The sequence below is a fragment of the Colobus angolensis genome, unplaced genomic scaffold (genome assembly GCF_000951035.1).
Source record: "Colobus angolensis palliatus isolate OR3802 unplaced genomic scaffold, Cang.pa_1.0 Scaffold92, whole genome shotgun sequence".
Classification (NCBI taxonomy): Eukaryota; Metazoa; Chordata; class Mammalia; order Primates; family Cercopithecidae; genus Colobus; species Colobus angolensis.
This window is the reverse complement of record NW_012123154.1, coordinates 10,257,862-10,285,034: the sequence shown is the minus strand read 5'-3', so window position 1 is coordinate 10,285,034 and position 27,173 is coordinate 10,257,862. Positions and strand designations below refer to the sequence as shown.

Below are 27,173 nucleotides of genomic sequence, written 5' to 3'. Positions count from 1 at the left end.
CATTTTACCTTTCATGCTTCCTTTCTCAGAAAGTCACTAGAGGACATGCTCATCCAGAATGAGACAGTGAACAAGGGATCACAGGAATCAAGGACTCAGTGTAGGAGAGCGTGGAATAAAGACCAAGATGATGGTGAACTAAGTCGCAGGAAAATAGCTGTGTGGACAACTGAAGCGCAAACTGCTCAGACTGGGCTCTGGAGAGGGAGCTTCTGGGGGCGACTAGAATTGAAGGACTATCTGATATTTAAAAAGTAATGTCTAAAGGTGTTTTTCACAGATATATTGGGAAAGCCAAGAAGAATTAGCTGTGAAAATATGGAGAGCTGATGGTACTTGTATTTCCCGCTATGTAGAGTGGATCATGTGTCCTAGGTTGGCTCTTCGGGTTTAAGAACAGTAAAAATGGATGCCATCCTGTTACTTTTCAAATGTCCTGGCCGAGCACGGTGGCTCACGCCTATAATCCCAGCACTTTGGGAGGCCGAGGCGGATGGATCACCTGAGGTTGGGAATTCAAGACTAGCCTGGCCAACATGGTGAAACCCTGTCTCTATTAAAAATACAAAAATTAGCTGGGCACGGTGTTGGACACCTGTAATCCCATTTCCTCAGGAGGCTGAGGCACGAGAATTGCTTGAACCCGGGAGGTGAAAGAGGTTGCAGTGAGCCAAGATCCCACCACTGCACTCCAGCCTGGGGAATATAGCGAGACTCAGTCTCATAATAATAATAATAATAACAACAACAAAAGTCCCCGTAAAAACCTGGTAGTTTTAATAGATTTACTTGCAGTAACCACATGGAACACCATCCTGCTTTTGTGCCAGTGGCCTCACTCCAGGGGGTTGCTCTATCTCCCTAAAGCGTGGTCAGGAAGCCCCATTGCTGCACCTCCCTCACAGGTGCAAAACACAGTAAGAGCTCTATGATTTTGATAGTGCATGTGGCTCTTCTCAAGTTGTGTATCCTCTGTGCAGACCTTTGGTTTTACACAACGACAAAACACTTATTTCTCATTCCTTATGTCCAACTTAGATCTTGATCCTGAAAAAATTCTCCTGCTCATTTGACACATCTTGTATGCAGATGTTAAGTTTATTGATGAGCAGGCTTCTCTTGTCAAGGTTGGGACTTCATAGGAGCAATCACTGATGGGGTTAATCCTCAGAGAGGAAACTAGAACTAAAATACGTGCAAGATGAGATAGGGAAATCCCATCTGTTTCTGGCCTTGTTTTATTGCCTTTAATTGAAAGCTGCCTCTCACCTCATGGTTTTGAGTTACTTCATTGTGCAATCTTTTTGAGGGCGTGAATTTCAGCAAAAATTGGGAATCCCTCGTTTATGTTAGAAATTTCACTGTCAGAGAGCTATAAATGCAAAAAATGGAACTGAGGTGACAATCTGCTGAAGGGATACCTTTGGAGCCTGGTTGAAGGTCACATGTGGGTAGGTGAGGGAAAGTTTCAACTTGCTTTTTGGTCTGACAGTGGGAATATTCTTTTGACATTGATAATTACAGACATCTTAAGTTCTGAATTGTTAAGGTGGTTTTTTAAAATGTTGCTCTTAGAAACAAGAAAATATGGTAATTCTAGAAGCAACCCTTTTCAGTTCCTCAGGCACTGTGGCAGGCATCAAAGACCATTTAAAGTATAGCCCCAGCCCTCAGGAAGTTCTGGTCAGAGGAAAGAATGATTGATACTGAAGAAACCATAGGGAAGAAAAGTGAAAAAAAGATCACCTCTGATTCCATATAAAATTATACAGTTACAAACTATATTAATAGCTGAAGGATAAGGCTGATATCCAAAGGTCAAATAAATTTAATTCCAAATTATCCACATACAAGAAACTAAATGAATGAAAGAAGCAACAGTAATTTTCCATATAAATACAGTTGAGAAATTATGCATTACACTGACTGCACAAATACGACCGCTGTAGTTGATTCTGAACATCTGGAACACTTCTGGACATGTATAACTTGGAACCGAGGATATGGCATTCTTTTCAAGGGTGTGTGTATTCACAATTTAGGGAAGAATCCCAAACCGAATTCCACAGTTAAAAGCAAACAAGTTTTAACACACTGAAAGAGTACGTTGCTGTCTGGTAGAGAGAGATCAGCCAATAAATGATGGATCCCTGGGCAGCTCAAATGCCAGTGTGGCACGTTCTCTATGGAATGTGGAGGCATTCAGAGACTTAAATGATTTTACTCTCTCAACAGCACCCAGATGCTCTTAAATACTCCAGATATTATTATAAAGCAGCCACAAAATATTGTAGTTAGGGTTTCTATAAAAATTGTTTTGAACATTGATGTAGAAAGAGCTGTATCCTTTTTCCCAACATGGCTATTTCAAATTTACGATAGTATATTCTTGTATATTATTGATCACCTCTTTATATTTTCTGTTATAAACAGCCTATAAAGTAGGCTAATATATTTGTTAATTTCTCTCCACATAAATATTCATAATATCCTGTCCAAGAAAGTAGAAAATGGGACCTAGAACTAAAACAAATGACCCAGTCAACAACTGAAACACCTTTAAAAAAAAGTCACAAGTCAATTCACCTTTGCTTTAACGGTTTTTGGTAGCCCCATAAAATGGTCTTATTTTGTGAAGGGGAGACTTTTCTAAACACGTAAAATTTGTTTTAATTTTTTAGGAAAGCAGAATTCAACACATCTTTGAAAGAAAATCCAAACGCTGTATTATGAGTTATAAGTTAATTTAACTTATATTTACAAGTTAGGTTTAACTTATTGGTTTGTCAACCAACAATATTTTTACCACCTGTAAAAGGTATGGGTCATGAATGTGATATAATCTTTACTACAAATAATTTCTTCACTATGGCAAAATATTCTATGATGGACGAACTTTAAGAAAAGCTTTATAGGCCGGGTGCAGGGGCTCATGCCTGTAATCCCAATATTTTGGGAGGCCGAGGCGGGCAGATCACGAGGTCAAAAATTTGACACCAGACTGACCAACATGGTGAAACTCTGTCTCTACTAAAAATGCAAAAATTAGCTGGGCGTGGTGGTGCATGCCTGTAATCTCAGCTACTCAGGAGGCTGAGGCAGGAGAATTGCTTGAACCCACGAGGCGGAGGTTGCAGTGAGCTGAGATAGCACCACTGCATTCCAGCCTGGGCAACAGAGCAAGACTCCGTCTGGAAAAAAAAAAAAAAAAGGTTTGTAGAATTATAACTACCTGGAGAAATGTTTAATTTAGCAATAGAGACTATTATAATTTATGCAAAAATGTGAAAATATTCTATTTTAAATACCCAGCTATACTAAATCTAAAGTTAAAAATCATGTTAAATAAGGAATAATTATTCACCTTTCAAAAGTGCCTAGGCTTTACAAAATGATTTGTTTCAATGTTCTTTGCAAATAGACAACATCCTTAGAAGCACATTTAGAAGGTGACTAAATTGACAAAACATGATTTACATATTTCTTCTTAGGAATATATTTTCTTTCGAGTGAGATCCTCTAAATGTACATAAATAAATTTGTTGCAGGAAAGTCAGCTGAAGAATGTTTTAAGTGGTGGTTTCACTGGTCAACAAAACATTGTTCATAATCTTCCTGATGGAACATAAAACCCTGAGAGGGGAAATGTGTTCTGGAACAAAGACTGATATTATAAGGAGTTTAGGGCAGGCTGATTTATTTGTCATGTGACTGAGATTTTTAAAAGGAAGAGGAAGTTCCATAATTCAACAGAGCAAGTGATCTGCAAATGATCAACTTTTAAAAAATCATTTACTGTGAAATAAAACCTTCAGAAAGAGCAATAGTGATAATTACGATCATAGTATTATACTGATATGTCAAAAATATTAAATTATCAGTTCTGAAAATTTAATAAAAACATATGGCAATTATTCTCATCTTTATTCCTACCCATAAGCAACATTATAAACCAAGAAGAGACCTAAGAAGTATCATTTTGAATAAAGAATGCTGTACTTTAGGCATAGTGTGGAATATTAAAGAGATTTTTTATGCAATAATATCTTTGGTAACAGTATATTTATATTTGTGGATTTATTTTTACATCAGACCACTGAAAGTTCTAAAGAAAGTAACATGTTCTGGAAAATAACTAAATTAGTATCCATAGTTAACCTATGATCATGGTTTGGGCCTACACTAATAATATGTTGATCTTACTATGTTTTCATAAATATTATTCGAAAATGAGTCATGTAGAGTAATATGACTACATTTTGGTCAATTTACCTCTTTCCTCCCTTCCCCATTTTCTACCAGAAGCAAGAGTCCCTCACTATGTTCGAACACGCAGTTTTTCTCTGAGACATTCCTTCTAGGATCTTCTATCATCCAATTCCAACTTGGATTTCTACTTTCTGGGCCTTCTACATGACTGTCATCCAAGGCCCTCCCTTCAACAACATTCTGTAACTTTGTTTGCCTCTTTCTTGTGCCCCAGTGTTGTGGGAACCCTGTCACCTCCTTTTCCTTTTTGTTGTTGTAGTCTTATGTTTTTGGAACAAGTACAGCTTTAATTTCTTAACAAAGGGAGCATGAGAGGTAAACTTTGATTCCTTATTTGGATTAAATGTCTTTATTCTATCACACTTGAATGACATATTTGGCTATGTTTAGACTTCTAGGTTAGAAATAACTTTCTCTTATAATTCAGAAGGCATTGCTCCATTATCCACTAGCTTCAAGCATTTCTGTTGAGAAGCCCAATGCCATTAAGATTTCCTGTCATGGGTATGTACCTGTTTCTTCTATGTGGAAACTTTTAGGGTTCTCTCTTTTCTCTCATATTCTCTAATATCACAATGATGTGTTATTGTGTGAGTCTTTCGTATAGTTAATTGTTCTGGGCAATTAGTGCATCCTATTAACCTGGAGATACCTGTTGTCCAGCTCTGGTACTATCTGTGCATGAGTTTGATAATTTCTTCCTTTCCATATGCTCTTTCAGGTACTTCTAGTATTTGGACACTGAACTTACCGTATCAATCCATTATCTTATTTTTTCTCTTACATTTATTACCTTTTTAGTTCTCATTTCTGGAAGATTTATTTGACTTTATCTCCCACACCTTCTATCAATTTTTTTCTTTTAATCATAAGAGAGCTGGAGTATATACATTTTTTAAATTTTCATCATAATACTTTTTCATTTCAAACATCTTTTTTAAACATAACATTTTGAATGTTCCTTTAAAATATTATTCTGTTCCTCTTTTACGAATTAAATATCTTCTTTATCTTTCTGAAAAAGGTTCATAATAGATTTTTAACCATCTGTGTCATCCTTTCTTCCTTTTTTTGTTTCTTTTATCTTCTGCCTTTCATGCTAGAGGCTTTTTCAAATTTTGGGGAATCTTGGTGTATCTGCTCACTTTTAAGAGGGGATAAAAAGATGACTCAGGGCAAGGATGGGACTTCATTACAGGGGGATGAGGCGAACTGTCAGTATCTTTAAGTCCTTTTTCTTGAGTTGCTCAGTTTTTCTAGGGAGACATCTTTCAATCTTCTGCCTGAGCAGGGGCAAGGGATGGGTATAAATCTGACCACTAGTGTCCTTGAAGCCAAAGGGCAGATGAAAAACAAATGGTCAGGGCTTTCATCATTCAATATACAGATTTTCACATCCTTTTTCTTCTTTCACAAGGGAGTAAGTCTTCATTCTTCTGCAGACATAGGTGATCAGCAGTTCAAGATTATTCTGTCAAGGTGTAGACAGGGCTGGTTTCTTTTGGAGGCTCTAGGAGAGAATCTGTTGCTTATCTTTTCCAACTTCTAGAGCTTGCTGATGTCCTTTGACTCACAGTCACATCATTTCAATCTCTGCTTTCTTCCTTATATCTAATTCTACCAACTTTGGACCTTCAATCTTTCCCTCTTATAAGCACTCTCATGATTGCATCAGGCCTACCTTGATAATCCAGGACTATTTCCTCATGTAAAAATGCTTAATTTAATAACATCTGCAAAGTTTCTTTTACTATATAAGGTAGCATATTTACAGTTTTGCAGATTAGGATGTGGACATCTTTGGAGGGGGCATCATTCAGCCTAGCACAACTGATAACTCATGGGTTATTCCAAATTTAATAAATCCGAAGACAATCTTCTACTTTTCCCATCTCCAAAATCTGCTCATCTTAGCGAACCCCATCTCAGCAAATGTGCCAACATCCACGTATTTCCTCATCCCAGAATCCTGGTACTCATTTTACACATGTCCCTGTAATTAATCCACATCCTACCAACCACAAGTTCTTCCTGATTCTTTATCCTAATCTTTTTAAAATTTTTTATTATTTCCATCTTCAATGTAATTGTCACATCAAGATGACTGCAGCAGTCTCCTAGTACAACTCCCCACATCTCAGACTTATTACCACATCCAATTCATCCTCCAAGCAGTAACCAGAGTAATCATTTCAAATGCAAATCTAATCATGTTACTCTTTTCAGTAGTTCCAAGCCTAATCACATGCTCAGTGTTTCTGGTGACAAGCCTCCATCCTGAAGCTTTTTAAGTCCCCTCTTCCTCACTCCCCTGACACAAACTACCTCATCAGCATAACAAAGGCATTTCTATCACTAAGGATATTCCAAGGGTTTTTGAATCTCTGTATCAGGAGCCAGAGACAAAGACTTTATATATATATATATATTATTTATTTATTATACCACATACTGTCCTATGGTTTTTGACAAATGCATAATGCTATGTATCAATCATTATAGTATCATACAGAATAGCTTCACTACCATACAAATCCCCTGTGCTTCACCTACTCACCCACCTGCATCTCCCCCAAACCCCTGGCAACCATTTATCTTTTTACTGTCTCTATAATTTTGCTTTTTCCAGCATGTCACAATGTTGGAGCTATACCATATGTAGTCTTTTTAGACTGGCTTATTCACTTAGAAAAATGCATTTATCAATCTCCTTTTTTTTTTTTTAATTTAGAAATGAGGTCTCACTATGCTCTCCAGGCTGGAGTGGAGTGTCTATTCATGGACTGCAGCCTTGAACTCTGAGGCTCAAGTGACCCTCCTGCCCCAGCCTTTCTAGTAGTGGGGACTACAGGTGAGTCCCACTGTGCCTGACTTTCCCATGTCTTATGAAGACTTGATAGCTCACTGTTCACTGTTGAATGATATTCAATTTCATGGATGTACCACAGTTTGTTTCTTCATTAACCTATTGAAAGACATCTTGTTTGTTTCCAATTTTTGGCAATTATGAATAAAGCCTCCTTAAATATTCATGTGTAGCTTTTGTGTGGACATAAATTTTCAGCCAATATGAGTAAATACCTAGGAACATGATTCATGGTTCATATGGCAAGACTATGTTTAGCTTTATAAGAAACTTCTGAATTGTCTCAAGGTGGCTGTACAATTCTGCATTCCCACCAGCAATGAGAGTTTGTCACTCTAGTTGGCATTTGATGTTGTCAATATTTTGGATTTTAGCCATTCTAATAGGTGTATAGTGGTATCTCATTGATGTTTTAATTTGCAGTTCCCTAATGTTATGTGATGTTGAGCTTCTTTTTACATACTTATTTGCCATATCCATCTTCTTTGGTGAAATGTCTGTTCAGATCTTTTGTCCAATTTTTAGTTGGCTTGTTTTATTATTGTTGAGGTTTAACTGCTGTTTGCGCATTTGGAATACAATTTTTTTTTACATAAAACAGAGATGGGTTCCCACTATGTTGCCCAGGCTGGCCTCAAACTCCTCGGATCAACTGATCCTCCCACCTCAGCCTCCCAAGCAGCTGGGACTGTAGGTGTCTGCCACCATATCCAGCTAATTTTATTTTTTGTTTAGAGATAGGGTCTGGTTTCAAACTCCTAGGCATAGGCTGGTTTCAAACTCCTAGGCTCAAGCAACCCTCCCACCTAAGCCTTCCAAAGTGCTGGGATTACAGGTGTGAGCCACTACACTTGGCCCAAATTCTTTATCAGACATGTTTTTTACAAATATTTTCTCCTAGTCTGTAGCTTGTCTTCTCATTCTCTTGACATTGTCTTTTACAAAGCAAAAGTTTTTCATTTTAGTAAAGCCCAACTTATCAACCTTTTCTTCCACTGAGCATTTGTTGTTTCATCTGAAACCTTTTTGCCAAATCTGAGGTCACCTATATTTTCTCCTATGTTATCTTCTGGAAGTTTTATAATTCAGCTTTTAAATTTAAGTCCATGATCCATTTTTGGTTACCTTTTGTAAAGGGTGTAAAGTCTATGTCTATATTCAACTTTCTTTTTTTTTACATATGTGGAAGCCCAGTTGTTCCAGCACCATTTATTGAGAAGACTGTCCTTAGCTACTTTGCCAAAGATCTGTTAAATGTATCTGTTTGGGTCAAATTCTGTGCTTTGTATTCTGTTCCATTGATCTATTTGTCTATTCTTTTGTCAATACCACACTCTCTTGATTACTATAGCTTTACAGTAAATTTCAAAGTTCAGTACTTCTATGGACTGAATGTGTCCCTCCAAAATTTATATGTTGAGGGCTAATCTCCAATGTGATGGTATTTAGACCTAAGGTTTTTGAGAGAGAATTAGCTCATGAGAGTTGAGCCCTCGCAATGAAATTAATGCCCTAATAAGAACAGATAGAAGAGAATTTGCTTTATCTGTCTCATTTTCTGCCATGTGGGGATACAATGGGAAGACTGCCATCTGCACACCCAAAAGTGAGCCCTCACCAGATTTCCAGATCTGCCAGCAACTTGATTTTGGGCTTCTCAGACTTCAGAGATGTGAGAAACAAATTTCTGTTGTTTAAGCCACACAATCTATGGTAATTTGTTCCAACAGCCTGAACTAAGGTACTGTTAGGCCTCTGACTTTGTTCCTCTCCTTTAGTATTGGTTTGGCTCTTCTGGGTCTTTCATTTTTCCATATAAACTTTAGAATCAGTTAACAACCACAAAATAACTTGCTGGGATTTTGATTGAGATTGTATCAGATCTATAGATTAAGTCGGGCAGAACTGACAGTTAAACATCAAGTACTCCTATCCATGAAAATGGAATATCTTTAGATTTATTTAGATCTCCTTTGAACTTTGTGGTTTTCATTGGAACTTTTTTTTATTAGAACTTTGTAGTTTTTCTTGTATAAACCTTTTACATATTTTGTTAGATTTACACCTAAGTATTTCATTTTATTTTGGTGCTAATGTCAGTGGTTATTTATTTTTAATTTCAAATACCAACTGTTTATTGCTGGTATATAATAAAACAACAGACCATGTATGCAGGTCGACTATTCCTAGTACAGAAATCCAAAATATGAACTACTCCAAAATATGAAACTTTTTGAGTGCTGACATGAGGACCAAGGGAAATGCTCACGGGAGCATTTTGGGTTTTGGAGTAGGGATGGTAAACCCATAAGTATATAATGCAAATATTACAAAAGTAAAAAAAAAAAAAAAAATCCCAAATTGGAAACATTTCTGGTCCCAAGCATTTTGGCTTAGAATGAGTCTGTTTTAAACTTGTTCATGCAAACTTGCTATAATTGCTTTTCATTCTATTTTTTTAGAGAAGGAGTGTCAATTTTTTCCAGATTTTCCATGTTAGAAATCATCTCATCTGAAAGCAGAAAGTTGTATATCTTCCTTCCCAATCTACCTTGTAGTTATTTTTAAATGTCCATTTCATCAGCCTAACTATAACTTTACTGACGGCAAAGTTTTCATCTTTAGCTGTCACCTCTTTTACACTCAGATTTTTATTAGTTTTGCCACATATTAAATTATTGTGGCACTAATTTAGCTAGAAATAAACAGCTTGTAAATGCTATTTTGTCAAGGACTCTATAGTATTCCATGGTAACTACGATTACTCTTGGGTAAACTGTGCCTCAGTTTCTTTGTAATGGGATGTTGTATTTATTTTATAGACTGATGTGAAGACCAAATAAGACCATACATTAAGTTCGTAGAGCTATGGCTGGCACAAAATCAGCCCTCAAGAAATGATCGTTATGTTTTCGTACTGGGAAGCAATTACTTTTGCGCATCACCACAAGTAACTCTCAACAGAGAAGGAATATTAGCTCAGGCGGACAGAGTAATATGCTCCCTCCCCCCCCCAACCCCAACACCCAAATTTCAAACAGAAAAATTAAGCAGGAGTTGCGAAGGGGTCGTGAGAGGAACGTTTCTGAGCCTCGAGTGGACAGGTACGGCAAGCGGAGAGTGTTACTAGGGCAGCAGTGGTGGAAGTCGAAGGCATCCCAAGAGGGAGCATGGGCTCCCAAGACCTCTTTGAATTGGAGGCGACGAGAACCAAGCGACCGTGAGCTGCGATACACACAGTAGTGAGTGGGTGGCACGGGGCCCGCGGGCACGAACTGCCGAAGAGCGGAGAAGACTGGGAGCATAACCGCTGGGCAGCGGAGAGCGGCCAGCATGGACCGCCCCGCACTACCGGACACCTGGAGCTGCAGGAACGACCCACGCCCAGGCCTCTTTACCCCTAACGCCCCGTTACCTTAGGGACGTGATCACCTGACCCGGCGCCGTGCGCCTGCGCGGGCTGAAGGTGGGGGCGGTGCCATGACGCGCCTCGGGGGCGGTCCTCGGGCGCGCGCCGCTTTCTTACCCTCGGGCCTCAGAAGTCCGTGCCAGTGACCGGAGGCGGTGGCGGCCAGCGGTTCCTTGTGGGCTAGGTGAGAGGCCAAGGGGGGAGGAGGGACGCCGGTGCCGGGTCCTGGGCGCGGGGACTTGGGGCAGAGGCGTGAGAGTCCCCGGGTCACTTCACGGACTGCATACCGGTCGCAGCCGTTTTCGGGAGGCAGCGGCGACGCCCTCTCCTCAGGGTGCTCCGCGCCCCTCCCTGCGTCCTGCTGGCCGGGGGTAAGTTTGCGGGAGCAGCGCGCTCTGCCTGCCGCGACCCCGCGGGTTTCGGGCTCCTGCCTGGGCTGGGGCTGGGGCTGGGGCTGGGGCTGGGGCTGGGGCTGGGGCTGGGGCTGGGGCTGGGGCTGGGGCTGGGGCTGGGGCTGGGGCTGGGGCTGGGGCTGGGGCTGGGGCTGGGGCTGGGGCTGGGGCTGGGGCTGGGGCTGGGGCTGGGGCTGGGGCTGGGGCTGGGGCTGGGGCTGGGGCTGGGGCTGGGGCTGGGGCTGGGGCTGGGGCTGGGGCTGGGGCTGGGGCTGGGGCTGGGGCTGGGGCTGGGGCTGGGGCTGGGGCTGGGGCTGGGGCTGGGGCTGGGGCTGGGGCTGGGGCTGGGGCTGGGGCTGGGGCTGGGGCTGGGGCTGGGGCTGGGGCTGGGGCTGGGGCTGGGGCTGGGGCTGGGGCTGGGGCTGGGGCTGGGGCTGGGGCTGGGGCTGGGGCTGGGGCTGGGGCTGGGGCTGGGGCTGGGGCTGGGGCTGGGGCTGGGGCTGGGGCCGGGGCCGGGGCCGGCTGATCCCGGAGGCCCTGCCGGGTGAACGCCGGCAGCCCCCGCCCCAGCTCTGGGGTTCTTCCTGGGACAGTCTCTCGATCCTTGTTTTCTCCTCGATACGATCTCGAGTTGAGTAAAGAAAGAGCCTCTGGTCACGGTTCCTCCCAGTGCTCCGCGTTTGTTGGTCTGTACTTAATCACCCTCCTTTTGGGTTATTCGGGAAGTCCTGGATTTGAAAGGAGGAAGGAAGTGTTTGTTTAGTGGGCGAAGCCTTGACTTTTTTTGGAAGGGGGTGGGGAGAGGTTTTTCGCCCTGAGCTTTTTCCTGGAGAAGTTGGACCTGAGGGAGAAACGTTTCCAGTTGGGTGTGTTTAGAAGGAAATACCCCTGAGATCTGACGACTCAGAGGCTTCCTTTCAGGATTTCCTTGTAATAATGGGAAAGGGAAGGCATATGGATGTGGAAAGTTTCACTTTTACCAAAGTGGGATTATTGAGTCATGGAATCTTCGAATGTGCCCATTTTTGAAAGGAGTTTCTAGATTATCAAGTCTGTATAACCACAGACAAGTTTACTGTTTCCTTTGCGTACATAGCTTAGAAAATACGCTCGGCTTACCAAACTCTTAATATCTGCTTGTTTCAAAAATAAATAGTTGATTAAAGGAGGACATTTACATTGAAAAACAACTGCGGGCCTTTTAAATTAAATTGATTTCTAAATGTATATGTGATTAGTTAAAACTCAAATTTGTTCAGTCTTTATTTTCCTGTTTAAGATTGAGGGATAACGGTAGAAAATATGTCCTTTTGTCTTCTGTGTTACCAACTTAATTCTATAAACTTTTGTGCCTTAAATGGTACATAAATATTACAAATCAAGTGGTTTGTGGCACAGAATAAAAAGTAGTAGAATGACTTTTAAAATGGTCAGTAAGTAATCACTCTGTTATAAACTAAATTTAACTTTGGAGACATTAACTTTTAGTTTTGGGCATTATAGGAAAAGATGTAAAAAGGAGAAAAAGAGGAACAATAGGGGAAGAATTTGCTAATGGTTGCCGGTTAAATGTACTGTTTAAAGAGTTTCTTAAAATGAGCGTGACACAACTATTTTCTCTGTTTTTGCCAGATTTGGGTACTTTTTATAGGTATTAAATGCCAAGAGATTCTAAAAAAAAAAAAAAGCTCCCCCAAATAACTTTAAAATACTTTCTACTTTTAGCAATAGTTACGTTAGCATTTATTAATTTCTTTTCGAGTGCTGCCAACATCTTTTGTAAATATATTGTTTTTGAGTAAACAGTCACATGTCTCAAAATTTAAGCAGTGTAAATAGGTATATAGTATCGAGTCTCCTGGCAGGCAGGCAGGCAACTTTTTTACATTTCTTAGGTATTCTTCTAGGGGTATTTTATATCTACACAGGCAAACATATAAGCTGTATTTGCTTCCTTTTAACACAAACATTAACATTTTATATACTGCTCCACATTTTGCTGTTATTTTTCCAGTTAGTGATAATATTGGAGCTTTTCTAATATCAGCATATATAGCTTTCAAGTCTTTTGCTGTTACAGTCAGTGCTGCGGTGAATAAACTTTTACATATGTTGCTTCCTTTGTGCACATATATTTGTACACTTCAGGTTTTGAGACCTGAAGTGATACTGCAGAGTTGGAGGGTATCTGAATTTAGAATTTCGGTAGATACTGCAAACTCACTCTCCATGGTAATTGTACTAGTTTACGCTCCCATTAGTAGTATATGAGTGTTTCTCAAAGCCTTGCTATCAGAGAATGTTGTCAAACTTTGGATTTTTGCCAATTCACTAGGTGAGAAATGGAATCCTATTGGTAAGGATTAAATATTCTACTTAGAGTGGACTTCATATGGATATACTTCTTAATGGCTGATCATCAGAAACTCCCAGGATATTTATTAAAAAGAAGAGTTCCTAAGTCCTTCCATGAAATCTGTGTCTGCCCAGGAAGCTGTTTTTATAATAACTAGAGCCTCGGGTAATTTGGCTGTGATGATTAGCCAGATTAAGAAACATTGCTCTGGAAGACTGCTTAGGATATATCAAATGGTGTTTCTAGACCTCATGTATGAGCCATCTGGAATGCTTACCATCTGGGTCCAATGGATACTTTATTTTTTCATTTTTTGGTTTTTATTTTTTTTTAGAGATGGAATCTTGCTATGTTGCTCAGGCTGGTCTTGAACTCCTGGGCTCAAGCAGTCCTCCTGTCTCAGCCTCCGAAAGTGCTAGGATTACAGGCATGAGCCACATGGTTCCTGGCCTGATACTTTATTTTTATATTTTAAATTTTTCAGTCATTTTATGAATAGTTTGCAGAAGTTAAATAATGAAACACAACTTTACTAGAAATTTTATAACTGCTTCAACAAAAGAAACCCAAATTATTACTCCAAAATTTTCTGGTTTTGAAGATATCAGTAGTTGAAATAGGCAACATCAACTAATTACTTATCAACTGTCATGTAATTTTTTAAAAAAAATCAATGATTCTGCAGTCCTAAATTTTTATTATCCCAAGATGTTTTTAATACAAGGATTCCCGACATTTTTGGCACCAGGGACTGGTTTCATGGAAGATAGTTTTTCCACGGACGGGATAGGGGGATGGTTTCAGGATGAAACTATTTCACAAGGAAAGTTTAACCTAGATCCCTTGCAGTGCAGTTCACAATAGGGTTCCTGCTCCTATGAGAATCTAATGCTGCCGCTGATCTGACAGGAGGTAGAGCTCAGGTGGTAATGCTGGCTCACCTGCCACTCACCTGCTGTGGGTGGCCTGGTTCCCAATGGGCCACCGACTGGTTCTGGTCCATGGCCCAGGGGTTGGGAACTCCTGTTTTAATAGCTTAGATTAAAAGAAGCAAATAAACATTATTTCACCTTAAACAGTCACATGCCATTTTTAAGCGAGGCCAATTGTAATTGGTGGTTTGAGGTGGGGTAAGGTTAATAACTCAGAAAATGATGAGTATTGCCATTATTTGGAAAACTTTGCCAGTGTTTCCTACTTCATTAATCAGAATATTATATCCAGAGAGCAAATAAACTAGAATTCCAAAATATCACATACAGTATTTAAGTTGAAGGCCTTTGTTCTGTACATATATTTAAAGACTTCAAGGACATTACTCTGATATTGCCCTGAGGGGGTTGAGGGACAAATGGAAAACTTGGTACTGAGGCAGACAAAATATAAATACACACACACACACACACACACACACATATATATATATAGCGTTTTGGTGTTCTGAAGAAGTCCTGAAACTGTCCCAACCACTGAAAGATCTCTTAATAGAAACTATTTGGGAGTTACTTCTGAGGCCTGAGATACATTGGGTTTAGGGGCCTTTCATAAGGCGTGAAGTGAGTCACAGAGATTGCAAATATTGTAGTGTGGGCCAAACCTGATCAAAGGGTTTGTGGGCAGTACCATTTCTTTCCAAGGAATTAGGCCAGTGGAAAAAAGCTGTAGTGGTCAGGAAGGTTTGATCAAACTCTTACAGAGTAGATTTGGGAGTTTTATCTTCTTAGTGATTACTCAGCTTGAAGGAAAGCCTAGAGACAAAATTCTGTAGTATAGTTCATACAATAATAATGTTTGATAAGAGTTGCAAGTGAGGTAAAATGAGATTCTTACACTGATGTAATAGTTACTTTCAGAATCCTCTTAAACCTCATTATTGGTCATTATAAAATTCCAGCCACAATTAGGAGGATTTCCCGGAGTTAGCTTTGTGGTTCTTGAAAAAGGGCTGTGTTTCTGACGTTCCCATTAGGTCAAAGATTTAAATATAATATACAAGTGACTTAATGGAGCCCTTCAGAAAAATAAAGCATTTATCATTTCCACAAATGATAAATGCTTTATTTTTTACACTGCTAGGTTTTTTACACTGTTAGGCTTTTTACACTGTTAGCTTCAAAAGTACGGACTTGCCCTAAGAATATTTTGATCTTTTCAATAAGTGTTTAAAGTTATCTTATTTACTGTTGTTTTGATGACATTTGTCAAAATACTAACATTTGATGTCTTCTTTTTAAAAAGTTTTTTTTTTTCATTAGTGAGACAGAGTGTCAGTCTGTCCACCCAGGTTAGAATGTGGTGGCGTGACCACAGCTCACTGCAGCCTCAATCTCCTTCGCTCAGGTGGTCCTCCTACCTCAGCCCCCTGAGTAGCTGGGACTACAGGCATGTGCCGCTGTCCCTGGCTACTTTTTTATATTTTTTGTAGAGATGGGGTTTCTCCACGTTGCCCAAGCTGGTCACAAACTCCTGGGCTCAAGTGATCCGCTCACCTTGTTCTCCCAAACTGTTGGGATTACAGGTACTGCACCTAGCTACATTTGATATCTTTGAGGATGAGGAAAAAGCATTTATGCTGAAATATATTGAATGTGAGTCCTGCCTTTAAGTAGTGGAGATAAACATGTACTAGCTATAATCTAAGGCAGAGTTGAGAGGAGTTGGGAGGAGCAAATAATATCCAACTGAAGCCATCAAAGTCACCCGCTTCTAAGAAGCTGACACTTGACCTAGGCCTCAAGGCTAACTAGGAATTTGATCGGTGGAGAAGTCCTGGAAGGACATTCCTGGAAGAGAATGCACCTTTTACAAAAATATGCAGGCATGGAAGCATGTGACCTGGGTGGCAAATAGTCAGTCAGTGGTATGCAGCTACAACATTTTAATACTTGGAAAGAAATTTAATGAAATGGGTCAAGAAAGTAAAATTGAGGAATGCTTTGTGAGAGAGTTAATTAAGATCAATACACTTAAAGCAAACCTGAAACTTACTTTTTACTTAAGTGTAAATTACGGTAATATTTGTTATTTTTTTAAAAAAATTGAAAGTTCATTTTTCTTCTAGGCTTGAGTTGCTGGTGTGTGAATTAACTCAAGAGTTGTTCAGACAACTTCAGTTAATATTTATTTGAAGAGAAACTTCTATGGAGAGAAAAGTTAGGAAACCACTTCATTTTTCATGAGAACAGTGGGATTTTGAAGTTAGCCAGTGACAGAATCAAAAAAAGAAATCAAAAATAGAAATAATATTAGATGGCCAGGTAACATTCTTTTCAGTGCATTTTGGTTGTTGATATTGCAACTTGCTTTACATTTTGTATATTTATCATATGCATTTTATGTTGATAGAATGGCTGAAAGTTTAAATAAGACAAAAAAATTGTGTTTAAAGAAAAGGCTGCTAAGAAATTGATCCTTTGAACCAAAGAAGGTAATTCACTTTGTTCTCCTGGATTAATACAATTAAATCATCTTTGATAGTGCTCTCTCAAGAGTGAATTTTTTTTTTTTTCCCCACAAACCCAGATTCTGTTTTTCCCTTAAGGACTGTACCAGGCCACTACTATTCACCATTGTACTGGAGATTATAGCCAGAGAAATTAGAAAAGAAACAAATAAAAGATGTGTAATATCAGCAAGAAGGTGCAGTAGAAAGCCCACACACTTCTTCTCCCCACAGAAATATTGATTCAATAACAATACACACACCAGACCTCTTTGTAAGAAATCCAGAAGCTACTTAAGAGGCTCCTGCATTCTAGGTGAGCAGTAAACCAGCTGCAGTGAAGATGGTAGGAAAATTCATCCTACTTGCTCACCATAGTTCATTCCCCTGGCTCAGCATGGCATGAGCGAGAGGAAACTCCAGGCTCCTGGTTTTTCCTTGGGGAGGGAAAGAGAACACTGAAACATATGTTTGACATTCAGATTTTTCAGAGGTCTGCCCAAGGGTCTGGTTTTTATTTTGCCTCAATATAAGTTCTGACAGGAAAGGGCACCAGGTTGTGGGGTCATTGAAAACAAAGTTGACAGTTGAGCATGCACTCACCATGGTCCCTCCCCCACTCTCAGCATGAAACCAGCAGGAGAAAATCCTCAACTCCTGGCTTCTCCTTGGGGAGACAAAAGAGTTGGAATGTGTGTCCAGTGTTTCACCTTTTCAGTGGGCTGAGGGACTGGCTTCTGTCTTGCTTGTCTTGGAAAGCTGACAGGAGCTGGTGGTGTATTCCAGGTGCCCGGGAGCCACTGAGAACAACAGAGAACTGGAAGACTTGTTTCTGCTCTAGAGGACCTATGGTAGGGCAGGCAGAGAATGATACAGCTCAGCAGCCTGTCCCTAGGTATGGCATGAAAGGGGTTGGGGAGAGAATAGTGGAGTATGTGTCCAACACTTCAGAGAACTACCCCCAAGGGACTGGCTTCTGTTTCACCTGACTTGGAGCACAGGCAGGAGTGGACATACTCTAAAAGCCCACTGACAGGAAAGGGCACCAGGTTGGAGGCCTCCGAAAACAAGAGAGCTGGGTGGCTTGCAGCAGCTCCAGAGAACCTGAAGTATCATAGACAGATAGCACAGGGAGCAAAAGATTATGAGATCCTGAAAAAGGAAACCAGCAAGTTCATCTTGAGAATTTATACACACTGGTAGAGAAGAAGCGTTCTCAGGAAAGGTTCAGAAGGCATGCAGAATCTCTAGTCAGGCTGATCAGTGAGGATCTTTCTCTGTACAGAGCCAGTCCACAAAGACTGGCAGGGGTGATATTTTTTCAAGTGCTTGGATCCCAACATGATGTTAAAAGGCACACAAAGAAATAGGGAAACATGGCCCAATCAAAGGGTCAAAATATCCAGAAACCTACTTTAAGGAAACACAGATATCTTTATTATCTCAGAAGGAATTCAGACTAACCACCATAAACACGTTCAGTGACCCAAGGAAAATGCTGCATGAACAAAATGGTGTCAACAAAGAGATTGAAAACATAAAAAGGAACCAAACAAACACTGTAACGGATGCAATATGCTTTGACGGAATTAAAATATTTACTAGAGGAGTTTAGCAGCAGTGTTTTTCAAGAAGAATTAGTGAACTTGAAGCCAGGTCGTTTGAAATTATCCAGTCAGAGAAGCAAAAAGAAAAAGAATAAAAAAAGAATGAAGACAGTCTAGAGTACTAATGGGAGAGCATCAATTGTATCAATATAGATTGTATGGAAGTTCCATATGTTGGAAAGAGAAAGGAGCAAAAAGCTTATTTGAAGAAATAATGGCCAAAACTTCCCAAATTGAAGGAAGGCAGTGGACATCCAGATTCAAGAAGCCCAATGGACTCCAGAGTAGAACAATCCAAAGACATCCACATGGAAACACACTATAATCAAATTGTCAAAGAATTTTGAAAGCAGCAGGATAAGAACAACTTGTCATGTACAAAGGAGATTCTGTAGGACTCTAAGTGGATTTCTTAGCAGAAACCTTGCAGGTCAGAAAGAAGTGGGATGATATAGTCAAACTGCTGGAAGAAAAACTGCCAGCAAAGTACTGTATGTGACAAAACTTTTCTTTAAAAATAAAAGAGAAATAAGATTATCAAAATCTGAGAGAGTTCATCACCAGTATATCTGACTTAAAATACATGCTAATGGGAGTCTGTTAAATGGAAACAAAAGGATGTTCAATGTGAAAGTATAAAATTAGGCCGGACGCGGTGGCTCAAGCCTGTAATCCCAGCACTTTGGGAGGCCGAGACGGGCGGATCACGAGGTCAGGAGATCGAGACCATCCTGGTTAACACGGTGAAACCTCATGTCTAATAAAAAGTACAAAAAAAAAACTAGCTGGGCGAGGTGGCGGGCGCCTGTAGTCCCAGCTACTCGGGACTCTGAGGCAGGAGAATGGCGGGAACCCGGGAGGCAGAGCTTGCAGTGAGCTGAGATCTGGCCACTGCACTCCAGCCTGGGCAACAGAGCAAGACTCCGTCTCAAAAAAAAAAAAAAAAAAGAAAGAAAGTATAAAATTAAATGATAAAGCTATGGACAAATACAGACCTGCATATTATTGTAATGGTGGTGAGTAAATCACTTATTTCTGATATATAAGTCTAAGACAAAAGTATAAGTGCCTATAACTATAAAAATATTAGTAGATGCACAACCTAAAAGATGTAATTTGTGACATCAGTAATGCAGTATGGGGATGGATGAGAAGAAGCAGTATTGTATGCAGTTGAAGTTATCAGCTTAAAATAGATTTATTAGAAGATGTTTTATTTAAGCTCCATGGTAACCACAAAGAAGATACCTATAGAAAATACACACACACAAATAAGGAATCAAAGCATATCTATTAAAAAAAAAAAACAATGAAACAAAAAGCATGATGGCAAGAGAGGAAAGGAAGGAGAAAAAAGTTTCAAGTTAGAAAATCATTAACAAAATGTCATTGTAAGTCCTTCCCTATCAGTAATAACTTTAAATGTACTAAACTCTCCAATGAAAAGACATAGAGGGGATGAATGGATTAAAAAAATAAAACCAAGAGCCAGCTATACCCAGTTTATAAGAGACTCACTTCAGATTTAAGGACACCTTTTATTTATTTATTTATTTTTACAGAAATGGATATACTGATTCTAAAACTGATACTGAATTGATAGGGGTTTAGAATAGCCAAAACAATTTCGAAAAAGAACAGAGTGGGAGGATTCACATTAACTGATTTTAAAACTTAATACAAATGTTCAATACTCAAGACTGTGTGGTACTGGTATAAGGATAGACATATAGATCAATGAAATAGAATTGAGATTGCAGAAATAAGTGCATACAGTTACAATCAATTGATTTTCAACAACGGTGCCAAGACAATTCAAAAATGTTATTTTCAAAAAGTGGTGCTGAAATGACTGGATTTCCACATGGATAGTAATGAATATGGATCTATACCACACACTGTGTACAAAATTAACATAAAATAGATCAAAGATATAAATGCAGGAATTAAAGACATAACATTTTTAGAAGAAAACATAAGGATAAGTCTTCATGACCTTGAGTTGGGCAATAGTTTCTGAGATGTTATATCTTTATTTATTATTATTTTTTTTTTTTGAGACGGAGTCTTGCTCTGTCCCCCAGGCTGGAGTGCAGTGGCCGGATCTCAGCTCACCGCAAGCTCCGCCTCCCGGGTTCACACCATTCTCCTGCCTCAGCCTCCCGGAGTAGCTGGGACTACAGGCGCCCGCTACCTCGCCCGGCTAGTTTTTTTTGTATTTTTTAGTAGAGACGGGGTTTCACCGTGTTAGCCAGGATGGTCTCGATCTCCTGACCTCGTGATCCGCCCGTCTCGGCCTCCCAAAGTGCTGGGATTACAGGCTTGAGCCACCGCGCCCGGCCCGAGATGTTATATCTAAAGCATAAGCAACCAAGAAGAAATATAGATTCAACTTCATCAGAATTTAAAACCTCATACTGCAAAATGCACTGTGAAAAAAAATGAAAAGACAATCTTCAGAATAAGAAAAGTGTTTGTAAATCATATGAGATAGTGGTCTATGATATGGTCTGAATGTTTGTGATGGTGTCCTTCCATTCATATGTCGAATCCTGTAATCATCAAGGGGATGGTATTAGAGTTACCATATGACCCAGCGGTTGCATGCTTAGCTATATTCCAAGAGAATTAAAGATGCATTTATTTAAAAAGTATATAAACTCACATATTATTTGCTAACAATGCAAATGCTCATTGGCATTTTTAACAGCATTATTTATAATAGCCAAAAAGTGCAAATAACCCAAATGTTATGAGCTGATGACAGCATAAATATAATGTGGTATACATACAGTGGAATATTATTCCGCTATGAAAATGAATGAAATACTGATAAATGCTCTAACACAGATGAACCTTGAACATACGCTATGTGAAAGAAGCCAGATGCAGAAAGCCACATGTCCTAAGATTCTAGATTAAGTATCCAGAGCAGGTAAATCCAGAGGCGGGAAAGTGTATGTTGCCTAGAGCTGGAAGGAGGGTAGAATGGGGAGGCACGCGTTTTCTTTTGGGGAGGATGGAAATATTCGAAGATAGGTAGTGGAGATGATTGTAGAAGTCTGTGAATACATTAAAAACCATTGCATTGTATACTTTGAAAGGCTGAATTTTAGAGTGTGTGAATTATATTAATTAAAAAAACTACTGTCCAACTAGGAGACAGAGACCATATAGTGATTTTAAAAGTGGAGGTTTAATACACAGAACTATTAGTTATAACATGATTGAAGAAATAGAGATTGACTTGTAAGAAGTAAAGACAACTTTGAAGAATACTGTAAGAGCAGACTTAATAAGTAGCCACTAACTCTAGGGCTGCTCCCTTACCTGGGCTGAGATCCAGGTCTGGCTGAAGAGGGGACAGATGTCACTGGACCTTGCTTCTGGAACTTCCCTGAAGTTCTCCGTCTGGCATTCTGAACTTTGGAATTTGCTGCAGAAGCCACATGACGGGGTTGAGAAAGCTGCTCTGGGAGATTCCTTGGTGGTGGCATTCTGCTACAGAGTTACTCAACAGAGTGCTGGGGTTAGCGTCTGCATGCTTATGGAACTACTTCCTGCAGGTTGCAAGATGCTGTAGGAGCAGGTGCTGCAGGAGTCTGACTAGAATAGTACATTGGAACCATGAGGAGGAAACCTCTTCCTCCTACAGTGTACCTCCAGTTGCCTCTACTGACAAGGCTTAACATCATCCCAGCTGGTAACAGAGCAATGTTGAAAGAGCTCAGCTCCGTTTTGGGAGAGAAGGCAGTAAGAAGTGGATTTGGAAATAGGAGGTAATAAATTGATACCTGAATCAAGAATCTTAACGTTAAACCATATACCAGGTTAGCATATATTCTGTTTTATTGGGTTGAGTGAAAGTATCAGGTATTCATCTCAAAACAGCTAAATAAAATTTAAAATATGTATTCATATAATACATTAAGAGAATTGTGTTTTAAATTATTACAAAAAGCAATTTCTGATAACTAAAAAACATACTTTACTTAATATAAAAGTATTTTAAATGAAAAGTAAAAATTTCCCTCTTATTCCTCACTCCTTTACCATCTGTCTTCTGAAGATAAATCTGTTAGTTAATATAGTTTCTTCTATATACATATATGTGTGTATATATTTTTCTTAGTAATAGAGGTTTCATGTATTGTTACTGCATATGGTCTGCTTTTAGGCTTTCATTGTTAGAAGGAATTGTAGCGGTGTGGTGCCCAAGGGCATTGTACTAAGGGTAGTTTCGTAGTCCTGGCTAAGTTGCAAGTACTTGTGTAAATTAGGAGTAAGTCACATAACTATTCTATTTGATTTTCTAAGTCTGTAAAATGAAGGGACTTTTACTTGAAAGGAATTTTAAAAATCAGTGATGGATATAGTTCAGTAATAATATTAGGGGAAGAGAGGTAGTTTGGGGATTCTTAAGTTTATCAGCTGACTTTTGGTATGGCCTATATATTCCTATTTTTTAATATGTTTTGCAATTTAAATGTTTTTATTGTGTTAAATAGTTGTACGTGTTTATGTGTCTGTTTCAATTTCTGTGACATCAGAGTAATATAACGTTCTTTTTTTCTTTAGAAGAATCTTGCAAAAATGTCGCTGTATCCATCTCTTGAAGACTTGAAGGTAGACAAAGTAATTCAGGTATGATAGTTTAAATACTTTTTTCAAAACAAGCACAGTAACATACATTCTACTTATAGGTGAAGTAAAGCAAGATAGCTAAATGGCAGATATATTTGTTCATTTTTATACTTCATAAACCTTTAGTTTTATTAATTGCAGACTAAAAAGTTTACAGAAAAACTAGCAACGTTTTTTCATTTCACTGTGAATTAATAGGCATGAGTTTTTTTTTAATTTGACTTACACTTTTTACATGTAGCTTAATTTTCTGTCTAAAATTTAAATTATATGTAACATATTTGAGTTGACAAAATATGCTCCAATTTTTTAGATATTCATAGTTTTGTATAAAATTGGTATATTTGTCTTTTGGATCTTTAGGTATGACCACTCTTTAAAGTAATTCTCTGCCTCCTAAATGAAGTTAAAATTACAGAAATAGTGGAGTACATGCTACTTTTAGAATAGCAGTTATTTAAAAGCACAGGGAAAGTGTAGTGATTTCTTTCCTTTGAGAGATGAGCAGCAGACATTTCACTTGTTTATTCTCTAAATGTGTAGAGATTGCAGTATTTCTAATTGCATTGAGTTGAAAATTTTTATAGTCCTTAGTATTTTGAAAACACATGCTTCTGCTTAAGAACAAAGTGAGGAATTGGGACCAATTCTGGCTATTTGGGAAATTTTTGATAATTATTTTAACTGAGGATAATTTGTAGTATATGATGGATTTGTCTGTTTACGGTTAGCTTTCAGCTTGATCTCTTTATCAGTTTAGAATTTCTTCAGCTATTGTTTATTATTTTAATTTGACAAAATAAATGAAAACTCTTTACCTTGAAGATCATTTTATTGGTGCCCTGTCTTCAATTTACTAGAAAGTGAGATTTACTTATTGATAATTGAATTATGAACAATTATTTTTCATAGATCCAGTATGGATATTAAAATGAGGGTTGTAAAATCTCTGAAATCTACAGTTCAGCTGCCAAGGCTTTGATGCCTCAAAATTTCACGTGGCCTATTCAGTCATCTTTTACATCTTCCTATCACTTCTTTAGTATTTTGTCAGTATTTTCTTCATGTGGTTTTATTTCCACGTAGTTCCTCTAAACAAGCACTCTTTTTAAAAGACCTTTATCTGAAATATTTAGCTTTCCAGAATAACTGCTTAGCCATTAATATGACATCAACACATTAACTGATAAGGATTTTTAGGTGGACCCGTAAGAATAACTAATCTGTTCTTTTTCATCCTTTTTTTGTTAGGTTTTTATGGAATTGAATGTAAATTTACCATAGTCAGATATGAGCTGAGGCTTTTGATTTTGAAAACAGCAGCAGAAGAAGAGTTGATATTGACAAATATTGGAATGAAAAATAAAGAGGGCTACAATCTGTATCATGCTGCCCTCTTTAAGCAGAAGTGAATTACATAGATATTTACATTAAAGAACCTTTTATGTTCAGAGCAGAAAGCAGCTGGGAGATAGAACAGTGAATAAGGAGTGGGAAACATGGTTCTTTTATTACTCCTGAATTTAAAAATATTCCTAATGTAGCCATTAAACTCTTTGGCTATAGTGTTTGTTTTTGTATCATTTTCTAAGGTGGATGATACTCATGTTTGTTTTTATTCTTAAGATTCCCCTGAAACGGTATTATGAAGGAAGGTAGTATTCATTTTCTCATCTGCTGGCCTTTAACACCACAGCAAAGCTAAATTACAGCAATGAACCAACCATTCGTATTTTGTAAACTATTCTACAGTAGCCATTAGGTTGTGGCTTTTAACATCATACAGTCCCTAGACCTTTCTCTCCATTCCAAATCCTGACAAGAGCCTGTGGTTTCCTCTGCTTATGCAAAGTAAGCTTTTAATAAATAATGATATATAGAACCAGAGCTTATCAGTTTCCTAATACGGTGGGCAGAATTTGGCAGAAGTGATGCTACAAGCATGTTTTTTCCACATCCTTTCTGTTAATGGCAGAAATAATAGGCCCTGGCATGCTCCTTGGGGTACCTGTAACCCCTTTTTTTTACTTGTGTCAGATTTCAAAGTAAGTTTGAAATAAGTAGCTACATTTAATGGTTTACAGTACTTAAAATTGGGTTACATCCTGTTGTTTCATTTTTACTGCAAATAACATAATTAAATTTATATAACTTTGCAGGGAGCTTTCTATATGTATTCTTCAGTATTCCTTGGATTAAAAACAATAGCAATGAAAGAATAGAAAATCATAACTACATACAAAGGAGAAGTATTTTGAATTAGTAAGCTGTGTTTTAGAGCAATTTTAGATTTGCAACGTAATTGATCAGAAAGTACGGTATACCCTCTGTCCTCACACATGCACAACCTCCCCTAGTATCAGCATCTGCACCAGAGCAGTACATCTGGCTCATTAATATCACCTGAAGTTTACATATTTTCATTACATTACATTAGGTTCACTGTTGGTGTTACATGTTCTATGGATTTTGACAAATGTATAGTGACGTGTATATAGTCATGTGTTGCTTAAAGACGGGTATGTTCTGAGCAACGCCACATTAGACAGTTTGTTGTGCAAACATTATAGAGTGTACTTCCACAAATCTAGATGGCATAGCCTACTACACATCTAAGCAATATGGTATAGTCTGTTGTTCCTATGCTACAAACCTGTATGATCCCACCTGTACGATACAGTAACACTGCATGTTACTGTACTGAATACTGTAGGCAGTTGTTACACAATAGTATTTGTGTATCTAAACACAGAAAAGGTATGGTAAAAATACGATGTAAAAGATTTAAAATGGTGCATCTGCATATGGCACTTACCATGAATGGAGCTTCCAGGACTAGAAGTTGCACTGAGTGAGTCAGTGAGTGAGTGGTGAGTGAATGTGAGGCCTAGGACATTACTGTACACTGCTGTAGACTTTATCAACACTCTATACTTGGGCTGCACTAAATTTATTTAAAGATTTTTCTTTGTCGAATTATAAATTAACCTTAGCTTCCTGTAACTTTAATTTCTTAACTTTCTGACTCTTGTAATAACATAGATTAAGACACAACACATTGTACAGCTGTATAAAATATTTCCTTTCTTTATATCCTGATTCTGTAAGCTTTTTTCCTATTTTTTAAATTTTTAGTTTTTTAAAATTTCTTGTAAGTTTGTTAAAAACTAAAACACACACTCACATTAGCCTAGGCCTGCACAGGGTCAGGATCATCAATATCACTGTCTTCCACCTCCACATTGTCCCACTGAAAGGTCTTCAGAGGCAGTAACATGCATGGAGTTGTCATCTCCAATGGTAACAGTGCCTTCTGGAATACCTCCTGAAGGACCTGCCTGAGACTGTTTTACAATTAACTGTTTTTGTAAGTAGAAGGATATACTCTAAAGTGTATAACACAGGAAATACATAAATGAGTAACTTAGTCTTTTATTATCATTATCAAGTATTATGTACCATGAATAATTATAGGTGCTATACTTTTTTATATATGACTAGCAGTGCAGTAAGCTTGTTTACACCACCATCACCACAAACTAATGAGTTGTGTTACGGCAGCTATGATGTCACTAGGCAACAGGAATTTTTGAACTCTTTTATATTCTCATGGGATCACTGTTGTATATGTGGTTCATCACTGATCAGAACATGCAGCACATGACTGTATACCATTGTAGCATTAGACAGAATAGGTTCACTGCTCTAAAAATCCTTTAATGCCTGTTCTTTCTTCCCTTCCAGAAACTCCTGGCAACCAATAATTTGCTTTTGCTTTTGTGTTTTTTTTAGCGTCAGGATGTTGCTCTGTTGCCCAGGCTGGAGTACAGTGGCACAGTCATAGTTCACCACAGCCTCCATCCACCTGCCACAGCCTCCTAAGTAGCTGGAACTACAGGCATACACTACCATATCTAGCTAGCTTAAAAAATTTTTTTTTTTCTCCTGAGACGGAGTCTTGCTCTGTCACCAGGCTGCAGTGCAGTGGTGCGATCTTGGCTCACTGCAACCACCGCCTCCTGGGTTCAAGCAATTCTCCCTGCCTCAGCCTCCCGGGTAGCTGGAATTTACAGGCACCCATCACCATGCCCAGCTAATTTCTGTATTTTTACTAGAGACGGGGTTTTGCCATGTTGGCCATGAGAAACATGACAACATGTCATGTTGGTCAGCTGAACTCCTGACTTC

The 27,173-nt window shown here is 38.8% G+C and overlaps 1 protein-coding gene across 6 annotated transcripts in view; it reads left to right on the top strand.

The window, feature by feature from the left end:
* The first annotated feature begins 10,438 nt into the window (after nt 1-10,438).
* SDCBP (syndecan binding protein (syntenin)) overlaps nt 10,439-27,173 on the top strand; it is a 30,691-nt gene continuing 13,956 nt past the window's right edge. For 3 of the 6 annotated variants that reach the window (XM_011931956.1, XM_011931953.1, XM_011931951.1), the window contains exons 1-2: nt 10,439-10,728; nt 22,920-22,985. In XM_011931956.1, coding sequence (XP_011787346.1) covers nt 22,935-22,985 — 51 coding nt within the window. In that variant the 5' untranslated portion in view covers nt 10,439-10,728; nt 22,920-22,934. The remainder of the gene's footprint in view (nt 10,729-22,919; nt 22,986-27,173) is intronic. The other 3 variants (XM_011931954.1, XM_011931952.1, XM_011931955.1) reach the window with 2 other exon arrangements.